The sequence below is a fragment of the Pelodiscus sinensis genome, chromosome 2, assembly GCF_052426305.1.
Source record: "Pelodiscus sinensis isolate ZL-2025 chromosome 2, ASM5242630v1, whole genome shotgun sequence".
Lineage (NCBI taxonomy): Eukaryota > Metazoa > Chordata > Testudines > Trionychidae > Pelodiscus > Pelodiscus sinensis.
The window spans coordinates 110,052,746-110,070,868 of record NC_143053.1 but is presented as its reverse complement, the minus strand read 5'-3'; the positions used below and the strand labels follow the sequence as shown (position 1 = coordinate 110,070,868).

The 18,123-nt window shown below is 41.8% G+C and overlaps 1 protein-coding gene across 1 annotated transcript in view; it reads right to left on the bottom strand.

Moving 5' to 3' along the window:
- The window catches only part of CAP2 (cyclase associated actin cytoskeleton regulatory protein 2), a 119,781-nt gene that overhangs the window by 36,527 nt on the left and 65,131 nt on the right, over positions 1-18,123 (bottom strand). Inside the window, exons 5-7 of the mRNA XM_075921220.2 lie at positions 7,596-7,739; positions 7,326-7,411; positions 4,901-5,006 (exon numbers count right to left, since the gene is read on the bottom strand). Of these exons, the coding sequence (XP_075777335.1) occupies positions 4,901-5,006; positions 7,326-7,411; positions 7,596-7,739 (336 nt within the window). The remainder of the gene's footprint in view (positions 1-4,900; positions 5,007-7,325; positions 7,412-7,595; positions 7,740-18,123) is intronic.

Below are 18,123 nucleotides of genomic sequence, written 5' to 3'. Positions count from 1 at the left end.
GAGGGTTGATTATGTATGTGTGCATTTACCCTTGTGTGCCCTATACCAGAGCCTCTATACTGTACTCTGTTAAGACCTATCTTGAATCTTCCTCTTAAAGCATCCAGTACAGGCCAATGCCAGAGACAGATATACAGTTCTAAATGCCCTAATGATCTGATTTCATTTGGTAATCCTATGTTCTTGATTATGTACATTTTCCCAAGGTATTTGCAAACTGCTTGGAAAAAAGTAATAATTAGCTAACGATTTTCCAAGAAGCACTGATAATATATACCAGCACGAGCCAATCAGTGGACTATGAAGAACAGCTACTGACACTCTGCTGGGAGGCACTTCCTCCAATATCTATCTTCTATGTCCTCCAGTGGAAATCCAGCCTAAGCGTTCAATGCAATGTGGCAGCATCAGCAGCGTGGAGCGCCCTTTCCCCTCTTGCCCCTGTAGTCCTAGGATCTACTCCAGGGCTGGGCAAGGTGTGGCTGGGGGGCTGGATCTAGCCCACCTAACACTTTGATCTGGCTTCTGGACTGCCTATGGCCACTTTCTAGCTATATCCTGCTGACCGTGCCACCGAACTTCAAGGCAGTGGCTCAAGCAGCAGGATCTTATTTCAATGGCTCACGGTGCAGGGTCGTGGTGCTACCCCAGCAGGGGCATGAGTCCTTTAAATAACCGTAGCAACCTCAGGTGGTTGCCAGGCAACGGGGTAGCCGCGGAGCCAGGAGCCTTCTGGTGGAGGCAAGTCCCTAGCCCCACCCCTTTTGCACCCGGCCCCACCCCTTCCATGCGTGGACCCAACCCATGACCATGTACCAAAATTCATGAAATGGCCCTCCTGTAAAAATTATTGCCCACCCTGATCTACTCCCTCAGGTTCTTCCAATAGGAGCCAATCGTGTGAACAGTTTTTTCCTGAGCGAAGCACCCAGAAATGCACTCACTCTATTTATTATATGTTAAAAAATCTGCAAATATAGGAAGCTCAGTTCTGCCATCTGTATGCACGTTGGGATATACACTAATGGCAAATTATTAATAAAACATATTCTTATAAATACGCACTGAAGTTGGTCAAAAGTTTCTTGTACATACAATAGTGAATCTGTACCAACATTTTTCTTTCTATAAACATTCCTCTTTCGCAATGCCTAGTCAATCTACCAGTTTTCCTTTTATGGACATAACAGGGTGCTAATCCTTGCCAGGATTAACAATTTTGTTTGGAATAGTCCCACAGTACTTATCTAAAACGCTGATCCGGCAAAAACCTGGGCATGTGCCTGATTTCTTGCACTGTGGGTCTGGTTCTTAGGATCAGGCCTTGTGAATAGTTCCACTGATTTCACTGGGAGTTCAACATGTGCTAAATTGGTCAAATGTTCCATTTTCAAGGCTGTATCTTTATGATTCAGTCACTTTATGCCTGGCCAAAACATATACATTTATCACTTTTGAAAGCCTGAGTATATACTCAAGGGTTTACTGATTATTATGCAAAAATACTGATAGGTGACTGTTTAATCCTGACGTTAAAAAGTATGAAAAAAATCATGTTTAATAACTCATGAATTTGTTGCAGGTGTCTAGCAGAAAAATATGTAAATAGAGAATACAAATGCTAATTTATAAACTTCTGACTTTATAAGGGTCATTTGATGGTATGCCAAAAGAATTACATAATCACATCAATAAGAAAATACATTTTAGAATATGACATTTGAGTCTCAGATCATCAGATATTTCACTGAACCTTACACTTTCAGATATCCCACTTTAGATATGAGGATATACTTCAACAGAGTGAAACTAACAATACTATAGATGCAGTAAATTGTCTTTAGCCAACTGTGAAGGACTGAGTACTGTCTGTGGAGAAATTATATTTGATATGAACAAATACTGAGTCTCAATCTGACTTACAAATAAACCAAAGGAAACAGAAAGACTCTGGGTGGGAGACTGAGGTGCTGTCTTAAAACCAGTCAAATATACCCTGCAGCAGCTACTATTCCGGGGAAGATTGTATGTGCCTACAAAGCTAAAAATGAATCCTATTTGGCAAAATGTCAATGAGATAGCTTTGTCTTATTAGTTCCATACCTGTAAAGTTCCATTGTGTACAATAAAGGTATTTCTTTTATATATTAGCAGATATAAAATTGGTCCTTATTCTAAGACTCATTCTGTTAACAGGGTAATGGAGTTCCTCAGCACTGTCTTATAATCATTTCAAAATGGGTAATTCTTCTCACACCCACTGACTAGATTAAAATAGAATAGGATGCAGCAAAGGTGTAATTTTATACTAAACACCGAGAAAAAAAGAAGTTTAATATTTTAAACCTTTGCTAAGAAAAGGAACCCATAAAAACAGCAAATTTCTCAGACATCTCAAAAAGGTTTAATATTTTTACTTTGTACACGCATTTCAGAAAATGCTAGTTGCTCCTTTGTTTGAACTTTCACTTGCTATGCTTCTTCAAATTCTTGCATGGGGCACAGGGAAGAGTGCAAAGTTGAAGTCCAGTGGAAATCTGAGCAAAGGCTATCCCTGGGCACAAGTAACGTGATATGCTAGGCATAGTTGTTTTCACTGACTATAAATACATTTCAAACCATTTTAGTGCAAAGCATATGTACAGTAGTGAATGTATGTGTCTAAGAGACATGTCAAGTGTGTTCCTTGTCATGTTAATGCATGTTTCTTTCTCATGGCCAAAGTAACTCACATTAAAGTCAGTGGAAAGACTCCCAAACTGCAATGAGTTGCATCAGGGCCTTTATCCTGAACCCTACTAATAGGCAGTAGTGATTTGGCAATTATGGATCTTCAGTATTAGAATAGGTCCCAGAAAAAGGTGGCTTACAAATTAGAACACAGGCATCAAAGTTTTGAGATAGATGCAATTTATCACCCACATATGTGGCATATATACTGACTAGGGTGTAACCTGCTCTTTATAGTTGAAATTAACGCTAACCTCATTTATAAAACACTATTAATCCCTCCTTGTCTTTGGACTGGAAAACTGTTTTGGCTTGAAACTGTAACATACTGGTGATTTGTCCTATCCCACTTAATTACAAATGTTAAAACTACATGTTTATTTGCTTACACAAAAGAAACGAGGAACAATATTGTATGTGTATGCTTTTAAAAAACCCTCCAAAACCAAAAAAACGATAATGAAATTTTAGGGTGTAAGAGATTTCAACTCACATCAGCAATTCCTGTAACTATATTATATGTATGTGAGAACATTCTTTAGAATCCCAAGAATCTTATATGCAAGGATTTTGATCCCCTGTCAACATAAATGCAAGATTCTATGTCAAACAGAGAAAATTCTTTACTCTTAAAGTTTAACCCTATCTAAAAGAGGAGTACACAACAGATTGCCAGATGATCCTCCCACATAGTTACACAATAGATGAAACACAATGAAAATGTACTTATGTTGTATAAATATACACACAATTTATACACACAGCATGGAGCTCAATAATTATTTGTATTTGCATAACATAGAGAAATAAAATTATCTATACTATAATAATGTGGTGTGTGTCCCTTGTATTTCTTTTCTCTATCATGAAACCTCCCTCTTCTCTGCCTTTCCATGTAATTCTTCCACCTTTCAATCTTTCCTTTTCACTCCCATCTTAATCTTTGTTCTGTTCAATATCCCCTCCCCCCGGCAATGGTGCACCAACCTGGAGAATATAATTTCCCTACTTTCCAGCACTGATTTACATGGCTGCCGAGAGTTAGGGCTATAATAAGCTCAAAGGCTTGCCACCACTCTTTTTCCTCTGATGTCTGTAAGATGTACAATTTTGGGGGAGGCTTCACCTCCCAGGATCCCATCAGTCGTGATGCTCATGCTCTGGCAAAGTGAAAGGGAAGATGAGGGCAATGATGGTAATACCCATAAATGCAGATTAAAGAAAGAAAAGCCCTGCAGCCAGTGTGCAATGACCCTAGTTCATATCTGATGACTATTTTATTATCATGTCCACTTCCACGCACTCAGCTCTCCATTTTATTTTATCAGTGCACCCAACCCTCTTAAGATTTTTCACACGAGGCCAGTAGGGCCAGGTCTATACTAGACCTGGAAGGTCGGCTTAAGGTACGCAACTCCAGCTTTGCAAAATGCGTAGCTGGAGTTGGCTTACCTTAACCCGAGGCATGATGGCCTCCAAACTATGGAGGCTTATGGGAGCAAATGCTCCCATCAGCTTCCCTCACTCCTCACAAAAGGCGGAGTGCTGCACGCCGGCTTGAGCAGTCTCCAGCATTATATTTATGGATCTATACTAGACCTGCTAAATCCAATGCTAGAAGATTGACCTCTGGAGCGTCGCTTTTGCAGTAAGTATAGACGTGCAGTAAATATAGACACTGGCACTTTTGTCAGCCAAATTTTTATTAGTCAGGTGTGAAAAAAACACCCCCTTGACTGACATAAGTTTCACTGACGTAAGTGCTATGTCAGTGGGAAGCATTCGTTGGGGGTGACTTAATTATGCCAGCTGGTGAGCTCTTTCCCACTGGCATAGAGCAGCTACACAGGAGAACTCATAGTGCAGTGGCACAGCCATGCTGCTGTAAGGTCACTAGTATAGACATATCCTAAAAAGCTATCTTACTACAATATTCACTGCTTTGCACTGTCAGCTTTTGTTTTAATCTTCTTGCTGTGTCGCCTTTGTCATTTCCCTCTTCTTAAAATACTTTCAAGATTTTTAATACAGAAATCTCTTTTTTTTGTTAATCTTATTTTCTCCCAGAGACGGTGTTTGACCTCGCTGCAGTAATGCCAGTATCTTGTAAAAGCACAACCAGTTAAAGTTGTTTCACTATTCAGGCAGTGGAAAAGGAAGGTGCACTCACAGTTTTACTCCAGGTGAGGCCTGTGGTATGATGCTCTTTGATGTAAGCTTGAAGCTCAGTCCAGATGTTCAAATATGATTTCACCCAATCAACATGACGTAAGTCACTATAAGAAAAAAATATTTCTGTATGATTTATTGTGTTTAAATATAGAAACTTGTTACCCTATATTTAGTGTGGACTAGATACACTCATTTGTCATTGACTACAGACAAATAAGAAACTGCCGACAGGCAAGCAGCACAGCCAACAATGAGGCACAGCAGACTTGTGAGCTCTGAGGGCACATCTACACTGCAGGGCAAAAGTCAAATTAAGATACTTAACTTCAGCTACGTCAATTGCTTAATTCGGCTTTTGGCATGGTCTACACAGCAGGAAGTCGAAGGAAGAACACTCTTCCCTCAACTTCCCTTACTCTGAGGGTTACAGGAGTTGGAGTAAGAAGTCCTCCAGCTCAAAATTAATTTGAAATTACAGCTGGCTGTGTAGATGTGCAATTATGTTATTTCGAAATAATGTCAGTTACTCTGAAATAATGCTGCTGTGTAGACATACCACGAGATACAGGTAGTGAAAAGATAAGGGAATAAGAGGGTTCTAAAACAGAATGCTTCCTGCCCGGGCTCAGAGTGAACTAGATGGGGCCCTGTGCCAGGAATTCAAACCTGGTTCCCTTCAGAGTTTTGATTTAAAAAAATTAAAGAACAGCCTATTCTGTACAATGTCGTGGCTTCTGAGTTCAAAGGTAGCTTGTCTCCAGTGAGGCTGACAGACTTCCTAGCCCCCAGGGTGGAATGAGGAGGGCTGTGGCTAGCCTCTGCCAGGCACCCCTCAGCGCCACCTGGGAGTTCACCATGTGGGACTCCGGCCGCAATTTAAAGGGCCCAGGCCTCTGGCCACCAACACTGCTTCTGGGCCCTGGGGCAGCTGCTTCCTCCCCTCACCCCACTACTCCTGTTGGCAGGCTTGCCTGTCGCTTTCCTTTACACCTCTCACACGAGTGTGTGTGTTCTGCTACTCTTTCCTCTTGGAACATTTTCTATTCAACACTTATAAACTCTTTAATGCAACCAAAATATTAATCTCAAATGAAAAGGAGGGCTTACAATAAATGAAGGCTGGTCAGAAAGCAAAACTTATGTATATCTTTAGGCTAGATAATATGGTGTCATGTCATATAATTTCTGTTAGACCAAGAGTTCTGAAAATAAGTTCAATTCTCAAATTATTATTTAGGCACCTAAGTGAGTGGCCTAATTTTCCAAATTCCCAATCACCTGGATGGCTACTATTGATAGCAGTGGGACAATGAGGGGAAGTAAGAATATGCATGGGATTAAATGTTTGTAGGATGGCAAAATCCAGATAAAGATGATTACAATGATCACTCAAAGCATGATCTACAGCCCATTGCAGTCAATGGAAAGAATTCCACTGATTTTGTGAACAATGGGATGAGATCTTAAAGAAAATGAAGTCTCAGAGGAAAATCTCAACACTTAAATCCTGTGTCTTGCGGGGTGTTTTTAAATATCACTTTTTCAGCGCCAATGCTCAAAGACATTTTAGTGTGAAATACTAAACAAACATCACCCTCTCTTTACTCCTAAAAATCATGCACATTGTTTATTCCTTTTAAAAAGACACCCTTTTCCCAATGTTGCTTATGCCACTTCAGAAAGTATATTCTAAAATGGAGCAAAGAATTATCCTGAGTAAATAATTTTGGGCACTAGCAGGCAATTCATAACTATAATTAAAAGAACTTTCTCAAGAATTCAGATCTGTAGATTAAATTTTACTTGGGCAAAAAACTAAATTACTTGCGAGCCGCTTTCCCTCTCCTTATCTGTGTGGATGAAAATGCACAGATCCAGACCTGTTCTAAGGGCTTAGATATGTTCTGGAAAAGAACAAAATGGGGTTTGGATCAGCCTAATTCGCAGTGAATGGAATTAGTGCAAGGGCTCACTAAAAGGCTCAGAAAAGGAGTCATCCTCTGGCCACAGAACAGTAGCAGCACTGCACTGTGCTGCCATAATCATATGCCTCCCTGTGCAAACACCCTTAAGATTCCCCAGGCATTGGTGCAAAGAAAGCCCCTTTGGAACCACAGCATCAAAGGGCAGTAAAGACTCAACTCCCCGGAGCTGGACCCCAGATGATAGAGCTAATGTGCAAATTTTCAAGCAGAAAAGCAATATGGGTAGTCAGGGAGTTCCATCTCTACAGCAGTAGATCAGTCAGACAATGTAGTGCTGTGGTTGGCAGTATGTATACGCTCGTGTGTTGAATGCTTTTTCATTTTCAACACACTTTTTGTGATGTGTTTGCAAATAAGACAACACTCTCTAGCACCTCAGCAAAGCTAGTTCCAAGCTATCAATAGAGAAAGTGTGGACATTAACACCAGACAACATACCTGTTTTTGTAGTCCTTTAACACCCTGTTAGTATAAAAGGTAGCAGCATCGTTCATCTCCTTGACATAAGGGCCTGGTTTAGGAGACTAAGAGAACAGCACCATCACCCAAGTATAGCAAGAAAAAATAAAAGAAGATGTAAAACATTAGTCAAAGCCCTCCACCCGTATGCTTGACTGAGTGTAGCAATAAGCTGATGGGAATAATAGTTGGGACTGTTCTGATTTTACCAAGTGTGTTTAAAAATGCCCTACTCTGTGTGTAACTTACCACTGTTATCCACCCAAGCGCAGGAATGCTTTCACTGACAGCTGATAGGTGGTTGAACATTTTACTTCCTCTGTTTCTCTCTCTGAAGGTCTGGATTTCCTGGATTTTGTCAGCTATTGGTTTGAGCAGCATGGCCATTTCACTCTGCAATAAAACACAAAACTATTGTGACCACTGGCGGACAGGAAACACTCCAGGCTCAGTACCTCCTTCTGTGTAGTGCCATCAATTTAAGGAGAGAATAAAGGTCAATATCTTATATTACTTGTAAGCTCACCATGCAACTTCATTTGTCTTGCTCCAGTTACAACAGCAAAACATCCACTCATTAAATACGGATATACATTACAATATAAATTATAGTCAGCACTGGCAGCATCTGAGGTATGTGCAACCTATATAGTTAAACAGGGACCTGTGGTTTCTGAGATCTGTGATGCTCCACAAGGGTACACAGAAGTGTGAGGTGCCTCACCACTATCTGCCCTTAGCGTGAAGGAGTCTTCTCTGTGTCTTCTATGGATCAGCTCCCTAAAACCAATGGCCTCTGGCCTACAAGTTCTGTCTTCCAGGCCTCTACAGATCTCACCCACTCCAAGCAGGATGGTGCACACCAATGGCCAAGCTCTCTCTAAGCATACCCCATAGTGTCCAGCCTCATCTGCACTAGTCACTCAGGGTATGTCTACACTACGGGATAAAGTCAAATTAATCTACATCGACGGAGCCATGTAGATTAGGGTTGTAGGCAAAGGGAAATGAAGCGGTGATTTAAATAATCGCCGCTTCATTTAAATTTACATAGCTGCCGTGCTGAGCCGACAAACAGCTGATCAGCTGTTTGTCGGCTCAGCGCGCTAGTCTGGACGCTCCCCTGCCAACATCAAAGCCCTTTGTTGGCAGCCCCGTTATTCCTCGTGGGATGAGGTTTACTGGGGCTGCCAAAAAAGGCCTTTGATGTCGGCAGGGGAGCGTCCAGACTAGCGCGCCGAGCCGACAAACAGCTGATCAGCTGTTTGTCGGCTCAGCGCGGCAGCCATGTAAATTTAAATGAAGCGGCGATTATTTAAATCGCCGCTTCATTTCCCTTTGCCCAATAAACAAATCTACATGGCTCCGTCGACGGAGCCATGTAGTGTAGACGTACCCTAATTGCATAGCTGAAGTACCTTAACTTGACTTTTGGCACTGTCCACACTGCAGGAAGTTGAAGGGAGAACACTCTCTCTTCGACTTCCCTTACTCCTAGTGGAAGCAGGGCTACTGGCATTGACCCGAGTGCCCCTCTCAGTTCGAATTAGCTGTCTTCACTAGACCCGCTAATTAGAACACTGGAAGATCGACAGTGGCAGCCTCAAACTTCTCTGTAGTGTAGATGTACCTTGGAGAAATACCAGGATATTGTTCAAAGGAATAGTTATACACATAAGGTGCATCTACACTGAACCATAACTTGAAATAAGATATGCAATTTGAGCTACGCAAATTGCAAATACGTGGCCTACACAGCATCAAATTTCAAAATAAAGCACTACTCAGAAATATCCCTTACTCCTTGTAGAATGAGGTTTACAGGGACGTCGGAAGACATGGGATAGCTATTTTGGGATACTCCGGTATTCTGAAATAGCATTGCAGTGTAGATGTACCCTCAGACAACACTTGCATTCAGAAAACATATGCAGAAAACATACATACATATTAGGCACACACCACTTTGTAAGATTCAGCTCAGCACCAGCCCTTTGCTTAAGACCATACCGCTGACATATATTTATAGTGAAAAGAAGAATAAGTTTATTATCAATTAGTAGATATTCAGGAGACAGCAAGTAAAGATATTAGGAACAAATGGTTATATATGAAACAAAATCATAACACACTTTCTAGCAACAGATTAACCTCCTGCCTAAAGAAGTTTATTTTAACCAAAGTCCTTTTCAGCATTTTCAACCAAGACTGGCTGAGATCTATCTTCCTGAATATAAACATGCTGCCCATTCACTTCCCATGTACAAGATGAAGGTGAATTTTCTTTGTCCTCTAGATATACCCCAAAGTTCATAGTCTTTACTGACAGGACAACCTCCCATAGACTGTTTTTTTTTCCTGTGTACCCCTTCCCTGTTTGCTTCTCACCTCCTCATTAATATTTGACTTCATATGTAAATAGGTATCTATTGCATTAATCTGCATTGTTTAATTTACATCCTGACAGAAAGAGACACATTTCTTATCACCCTTTTGGAGGAAAACCTGTTTTTCACTTTTGCTGGTGACAAATATCTTGATACAGACGTAAAACACATTTTTCAATATATATGCATAACTTCTTCACACATTGTAGAATGACAGTAATGACCAGTGTGACACTGGCTTTAATTTGGAGAGCTCACATGACATTCTCTGGTGTACCAAAATCAGGATATTTCCATAACTCTCTTGGCAGCTGGCATTAAGAGAATCTTGGATCGCAGGAGCCCCCATCCCCACTAAAATAACAATATATCTTGAAGTTACCGTGGCAGTTACAGTTTTTCATATGATATTCCAGAAATGTCGTTAGGACGCTTGGAATGTTTCATTTTTAAGAATCAAAACATAGTTTGTGTCTGATTTTGGTTCTGAGAAGTCCAAAATATTTGTTTTGATGTATTGCTAGATTAAATAGAATTTGCTCTCTGTTTACCAGGAACAAACAGTCCAATAAAATGAGTACTCAGTGCAATGAACAGGGTTTGGAATGAAGAGAAAAGCTGGACGAGCAGGGTCACCACCTAAGCTATTATTTTATTCAATGTGAATATTAATCACATTCGTCCATTGTAGCAGATAAACTCTTTCAGAACACCAGGGTACATCTACACTGCACGATTATTTTGGAATAAGCTGTTCCGGAAGAAATACTCCAAAATAGCACATCTACACTACAGGAAAGCCTCAAAATTAGTCCAAGACAGGCTTCCCTAGTGTGGACGTACTATCTCGATTTAGAGCCCCCAGGAGGCTCTGGGGAGTAATTAGTTTGAATGGCCCTGGAGAGGAGCTATTTCAAAATAGCAGCAGTGGAATGTCCACACTACAGCTATTTTGAAATAACTATTTCGGAATAGCTGTTTTTCCTAACTGAATGAGGTTTACAGAAGTCAGAATAAGCTGTCCATTATTTTGAATTCATTAGAAATAACAGAATTGCTGTGTAGACACTTGCATTGTTATTTCAAAATAACATTAGTTATTTTGAAATAACTGTGCTGTGTAGACACACCCCAAGTTGCTGGAAAGTCTACCCCACTCAGTAATATATGCATGTTGCTACAGAGTGAGAATCCGTCATCATCTTAAAAACAATAGTATTCTTGTCTATAGCACAATCTTGCAACCCTAAAATATGTTGACACCAAAGTGGCTCAGTTTATTTTAAAAGTGCAGTCACCTAACCCATAACACACACACACATGACCCACTTGAAAGAGCACCATTCCTTAGGGCCCAAGCTCTTTCCTCCAGTATAACTGAAGAGAGAAGTTGGCCACTGGTATTCATTGACAAAGCTTTCTGAGTCAGATATCTTTTCACTCTTCCTAAGAGTATAATTGTTTGACAGACTTGGCTTCTTATTGAAGAAAATTCATTTTGCAGAATACTTTGAGGACTAGAACTATCATGTCACATAACCAAAAATTACCACTACTGTACAATTCCCTGACCATTCAGTAGTAAGAAATTAGTATATCAGAGTGCTTAAATACTATAGTGATGGATGCTATACAGTTCCTAAAATGGGTAGACAGTGTAACAGAGGGTATGTCTACACTACCCCGCTAGTTCGAACTAGGAGGGTAATGTATGCATACCGCACTTGCTAATGAAGCCCGGGATTTGAATTTCCCGGGCTTCATTAGCAAAAGCGGGGAGCCGCCATTTTTAAATCCCCGCTGCTTCGAACCCCGTGTAGCGCGGCTACACGGGGCTCGAACTAGGTAGTTCGGACTAGGGTGCCTATTCCGAACTACCGGTACTCCTCGTTTCAAGTTCAAATGTTCCCAGATCAGGTGAAGAAAACTTTACGGAATGACCTTCTTCCTCTCTTGCCATGAAAATAGCTTATGACTTCTGATTGGGCAACAAGAAGTATCATGAGCAGGGTCTGAAGGCTGTACAAAATAACACACAGCAATAAGCTTTGCTTGTTCATTTCCCTCCCCTTTACAATGTGTTTCAACAATTCTGTGAGACTTAGCTTCTTAAAATATTCCCCCTCCTTAAAATAAATGAGTCAAAAGTTACAGATGTTACACTATAAGTCAACATATGGTTAAAAGGCTTCCTCAGCAACAGGTGAAAAATCAGGGGTTTGACCATTTTAAAGGAGACAGTCTTGAACAAACTGACAGCCATAATATTTTGTTACACTAAGAAAGACCAGTGCATCTGAAAAGCTGATGATATCTGGCCTGCCTCCACCAAGAACAAAAATATGATATTTATAGTATTACCTGGATTAGAAAGGATTCTTGTTTATCTCTGGCTCCCCGATTGCAAGGCATAAAGTCTGAAAAGAACCTGCGATCTCTTAAAAATTGGTTTCGTGACCATATCATCAAGAATGGGAAAATTCTTATTTGTTTATCATTTTTATTTTTCATACAATGCTCAGAAATTTGAATACAACAGTGATTAGCAAAAGTGACATTTAAAAAAGAAAGCCCTGCTTTTGTGTAATGCCAATTTGTTCCGAGAGTCTAAGGAATGTTTACAGTCTCTAGCTCATCATGAACCTTCATGGCTCAGAATCAAATAGTCCAAGAGACTGTCAGAAGTAAAACATGTAACTTCAAAGATGCTTTGCATATTGCAGCAACATGGTCACAGGGGCTAGCGCACTGGAGTGGCTGTAAGGAAACCTCAATTCTCTTCTACTGGTTATTGTGTGACCTACAGAAAATCACTTCAGTTCTCTATGCCTCAATTCCTTATATGTAAAGTGGGCTTTGAGACCCAAAGATAAAAAGCCTTAAATAGAAACTATTATTATTACTGGGGCAGGGGACCCAATCCTGCTTTCACAAAGATCAACAGAAAAGCTCCCATGACTTCACTAAAAGATTCTGTCCATTTGTCTTACGTGTGTTGACATTTTTCTGCTGCTTTAAATGTAGGAAAAATATATACTGTATTTTCTTTTATTGCACTACATATGAAATATTTCTAAAAATGTAGTCTAAGTTATTTAAGCCATCACAAGGCTTTTAAGGGTAAAATAATAAGTGCTGAAGACACTGATAGGAGCACAATTTGGGTCCAAATAGAATCTATATTTATCCTTAAGGTGTCTCAGCGCAGTCTACCCAGTAATGAGTTACTGGCAGAGTAGTGACTGCAGAAACAGTGCAGCCACAATAGGCTAAATCCTCAGCTCTGTTCTCTCACTTTTGTACAGATCTTAAGGAATGATGCAGCAGTGTGTCTCTGTGTTGTAACTCATGAAGATGGTCACAATCCGGTCCTAAGCAACCAAATTTTTAAAATGAATGAATGAAATGATACATAGTGTATTTACCTATACGGTGCAGGGGAATTATTTAACAAAAGAATCTGTTACGTCTGGCAGTAATAGCTCTTCTTTGGCGCTATAACAGATGCAATATTGATCTGCTATGCTCAGGGTTCTATAATTATTAGCTGTTTTAATATTCATTGTAATAAAAGTGAATCTCTATACACTCTCTGTAACAAAAAATCAACTCAAAGAGATTAATCTGACTAATTTAATTGGCAAAATCTTTCAAATAAAAGAAATGAATCTGACCAATTTAACTACCAAAATCTTCAATATGTCTACACCAAGTGCTACGTGAAATTTCTTGTCATGTATAATGGCACAGTTCTTCCAGGTAGTTTAGGAATTGTATTCCTATCATAATATTTTACTGAAATATTTTAAAAGATACAGACTAGCACAACTGAAAAAATATCAAATAGAATTCTTGGCTTCTTTTTTACCCTTTCATCTTTTATAATAATTACTAATTCCAGACAAGAATCTCTTACAGTTATTAGGAAATTTAACCAAAATCAGACCGTTCCATATAATTCTACATTACAAAACTAAATCAGAGTGATAAGGCTATTGAATTGGTGAGTGTAGCTGAAAACACAAGGCCCCACTCCTGCAAGCCAGTACAACTATGGGTGCCCTGTTCAGCAAGGTCTACTGAAATAAGTAATGCCTCATGGATGTATGACCAGAGCAGCGTATGCTAAAATAATCACCGAAGTCAGTGTCAAAACCTAGCTCTCTTGTATTCAGTGACTTCTTTGACTTGGGCCCTTCTTTTATTAGGCATAAGGAAGGCATGAAACATTGTTTTGTTTTTGACATTCAAGAATGCCAGCTGTGTGAAGGAATAATTTTTCTGTTTTATTAGCAATCTCAACTGAGGTGGAGCTTGTGTTAGGCTGAGGAAGGATTTTCAGAACTGAGTCTTAATTAAACCAAAACAAACCTCTAAACAGCCTTGAACCTTGAGGTCTTGGTGCTTGGGAAACAGCTGGATCCCTTGAATGGTTACAATTTCCTATTTATTTATTTCCTAGCAAAAATGTATCCAGCTTTCAAAGACAGCTGCTGAACTGTTCCTTTTGCATACGCCTCCTCCTCCTTCATAGGATCAAATGATTCACACCTCCTTGCACAAAGGGGCTTTGTCTTGTGTGAGATTTGAGGGAGAAGGAACTGCAGCCCCTCTGGATCTGTTACTTCAGCCTATGGGACAGAATTGTATCCTTTGCCCCTATGCACTGGGGACCAAATGGGTTGTTGCTAAATATGTGCTCCCTTGATCCTAGGCTCACAGGCCTCACCATTCATTCAGGATCTGTATAGAGATCTGTCTTCAGGGATCAGAATCCTCTCACACGTTCCTCAAGGAGAGTTAAGGCAATATTTCCATACAGGGGGCTTTGTGCAGAGCCTCCCTATATAAGTGAATGTTCTGATTTTTTTAAATCATGAGACTCTCTATCACAATTGTACATGTAAGGCTTGCTCCTGCATTCACAGAAGTCAGTGTGCAAAGCTCCCACCAACTTTAATAGTACAGGATTGGGGTCTAAACTCTGAGAGAAAACTCTGAGAAAGAGTTCCTGGCCTTACCAACTCTGCTGTCTTTTGGTAGATTCATGTGATTCAGCACTGATTTACAAGGCAATTGACACATTTTTCTTAAAATCTACGTCAGTTTCCAACTTAATAACCCACAGGTGTTCTGTCAAAACTAACAAATTATTTTAGTCATTGTATAGTTTTTATTTTAAACCACAAAATATTAGAAAAGCAAGTACACAGGAACATGAAGGATAAATAGCTTCCTAATCAGTGAAGAATTCCGGGGCTGGTATAAATTTGAGTGGAGCTATTCCAAGTTACACTGACTGGGAATCAGGCCCAATATATTACAGCTGAGAGCCTGGAATCAGACCGACCATTTTTATAACTAGAAGTCCATGCTATGGCATACCGTGTTCCCTTCTGCGGTCAGTCTGGTCAGAAAGCGTACTGTCCATCCAAGGAAAAGGCACTCCTACGGTCAGACAAACTCCGGAGGCTCAATGGGGATTCTGCTGCCCTAGGGATACTGAAAAGATTCCGTTCCTCGGTGGGGGGCTGCTACTGAGCCAAGAGCAGTTACCAAGCTTTTGAGACACTCCCAATTTCTGCAGCTGGCAGCAATCCTGTTTCGTTTGGTACGCCTAGCTAATCTATGCTCTAGCAATACACCGAAGCAGATTTCATAACAGGGAATGACCATAACAGAGCATATGCACCATCTGAAAACACCCCAGTGCACAGGAAGACTGAGCTGTCCCCATCCTCCTAACTAGCTGTATACGTTTTTCAGATTTTAAAAAGCAATTACATGCCGAAGGACCACTCCAACAGAAGCATTCATGGCCACTCCAGTTTGAAGGACAATAATTATTCTCTAAACACCTACCACTATTACAATCCATTTACATGATGACAAAATCTCTTGTTTCAGTTACTAGTGCTAGCAAATCCGCCCAAGGTGGTGATTGCCATAGTGTCCAATGGCCATCTCGTCTCTCATGCCAGAAGATGTAGTGGGGTGTGAGTATAGCTCAGAACACTGGAAAGTGGGACGACAGACTGGCCAAGGGAGGGAGCTAACTCAGTTGTGGGTTGCAAAAAATGAAGAACATGGTGGATTAGGGACTCTTGCAAGAATTTTGACATCAAAATGGCTTAATGGAGGCTTATATGGCTCAAGGGCTTGAGTCTGGGCACTGCTACAGGAACTGAAAACTGCAGAGAAAGGGTAATGCTAACAGGAAATGTTTCCGGCAGGTATCCAGTAAGGTGCTACAGGCATTATTAATGTTGTGTCCAGAGGCATTTATTATTTCATTCATGAGCCTGAACAGGCAAGGAATAGCAAATCCATTAAAACAGTAAGATGGTGCTCAAGCCCCCTGTATGCATGAATATGCTCAGGGGTTAAAGGTGGAAAGAGACTTCCTCTTAATTGTGTCTGGCTCCTTCATGCAGACATGATAGCAGTACAGTAATTCCTCATTTAACAATACAGATGCGTTTCTGAAAATGTGCTATGCGGGGGACAATTTTCCCATTAAAAATAATGGAAAAGGTGGGGGTTGCATTTCAGGTGGTGGTGACAAAGTCAATTTTTTGTTGGTGCTCGGTCATCAACGTCAACATTAGATATCTAGCAACACAAGATCTCTAGCAACACGAATCGCCACGGTTTGTTAAAACACAAAGATAAACACGTGAGTGAGAGGAGTGCTGTGACTACGTGTATTCATCTGCTCATGCGTATTACCACTGTTTTCACCAACTTATACCGCCACATGAAGTAGTCCGCCACTTGATTATTTTCGTGTTATTTTGGGGACAGTCGTGTTATTCGAAAAACGTTCCCTAGAAAAAATTGTGCTATTGCAAAAATGTGTTAAGCGGGCACATGTTAAATGAGTAATTATTGTATTTATACTGAGAAGTGTGAAGTCTGTGAGAGGCTAGTGCAGTTGATGGTGTCTGCCCCCCACAAAAGTGTGAAGAAGCAGAACCATAGCTCCAACTCCCTTCTGCACTGGCCAGAAGAGCTGGTAGCATACAGAGAATGGACTTCCTCAATGGTAGCTCAATGACCATGCCCTTCCTTTTATTTCCTAGAGCTCCAGTGGCATTATGCCACCTTCCCGAGGCTAAGTGCGCTGCCTGCAATGCAAGGCTGTGTCTCAAACACCTCATACCATCAAGTTGCAGAAGACATTAACTTGGGAGATTTCACAGACACCAACTGAGAAAGAGAAACCATACAAGGGGATCTAGAGAAGTGTTCTCCTAAGATTTTCCATCCATGAGCTGAGTGCGTTTTGTCTTGTGCACCACTACTGAAGTCATGTGCGCTGGTTCGGATGTGTGCCACCGCTCCCTTTCCCCCTCTGTTGCCATGTCTCACATCCTCCTGCCCCCCCACTCTTCACCCTGCTCTGTTCACCTTTGTGCCCATCGCCTCCTCTAACTCCCTTCCCCATCCCCTCTCCTAACACCTCCCTTTACCCACCTGCCCGGCCTCGCTCCTCTGAACTCTAGTGCCTGTCCCGCCTCTCCACTCCCCTCCCCATATCTGTCATGTCTGCCCTTCTGCTTCACCCCCACAATCCCCCTGGCACCTGCACCTTCCCTTACTCCCTGCACTCTCCTGGGTACTTCCCCCTTTTCTCACTGCCCCTGCCCTCTTCTTCCCTGGTGCCCACCTTCTCATGCCCCTCTGCACCCTCACACAACTTGCTCCATCTCCTGCTTTCCTCATGCCCACCCCTTCTTTCAACCCCTCTTCTCCTGGCACCCCCTCCTCCCCTCCCTTCTTGTCCCCATTTCCCCTCCTCTCCCAGCATCACCCTGTCCCCTCCCCTCTCCCAACCCCACTGACACCTTCCCATTCCACCTCCCGCTCCTCCTGCCCTTTCCTCTCATTGTCTCCTCTTCGCTTCCAGGCATGTGTCTCTCCTCCACCCTGCCCCTTGGTGCATCCTCCTTTCTTCTCTTGTCCTGGCCCCCTCCTCTCCACTCAGCACAAGCCTCTTCCTCTCCTCACCCACCTTTCCCTTAGTTATCCCCCTGTCCCTTCCCTCACCTTCTGCCTTCCTGACACCTGCACCTGTGCCAGGGCTGGACCCAGGGCCATGGTGCTATTTTTAGTACTGCGGCCCCAACCCAGGTGCAGCTGCACCATGGCCCAGCTCATGGGGCAGCACACTTCGTGTGGCGGGACTCAAGCCAGGGCTGAAGTGCTATTTTTAGTACCGCAGTCCTGGCTCCAGCAGCTGCCACGCAGCCATGGCCCAAGTTGCTCCTAGGGGCTGGGCCGCGCTGCCCACTGTGCTGGGACTGGAGCCAGGCCACGGTGCTATTTTTGGTACCGCAGCCCAGAGTCCAGCTCCAGCAGCCACCACGCAGGACGCATGGTGGCTGCCC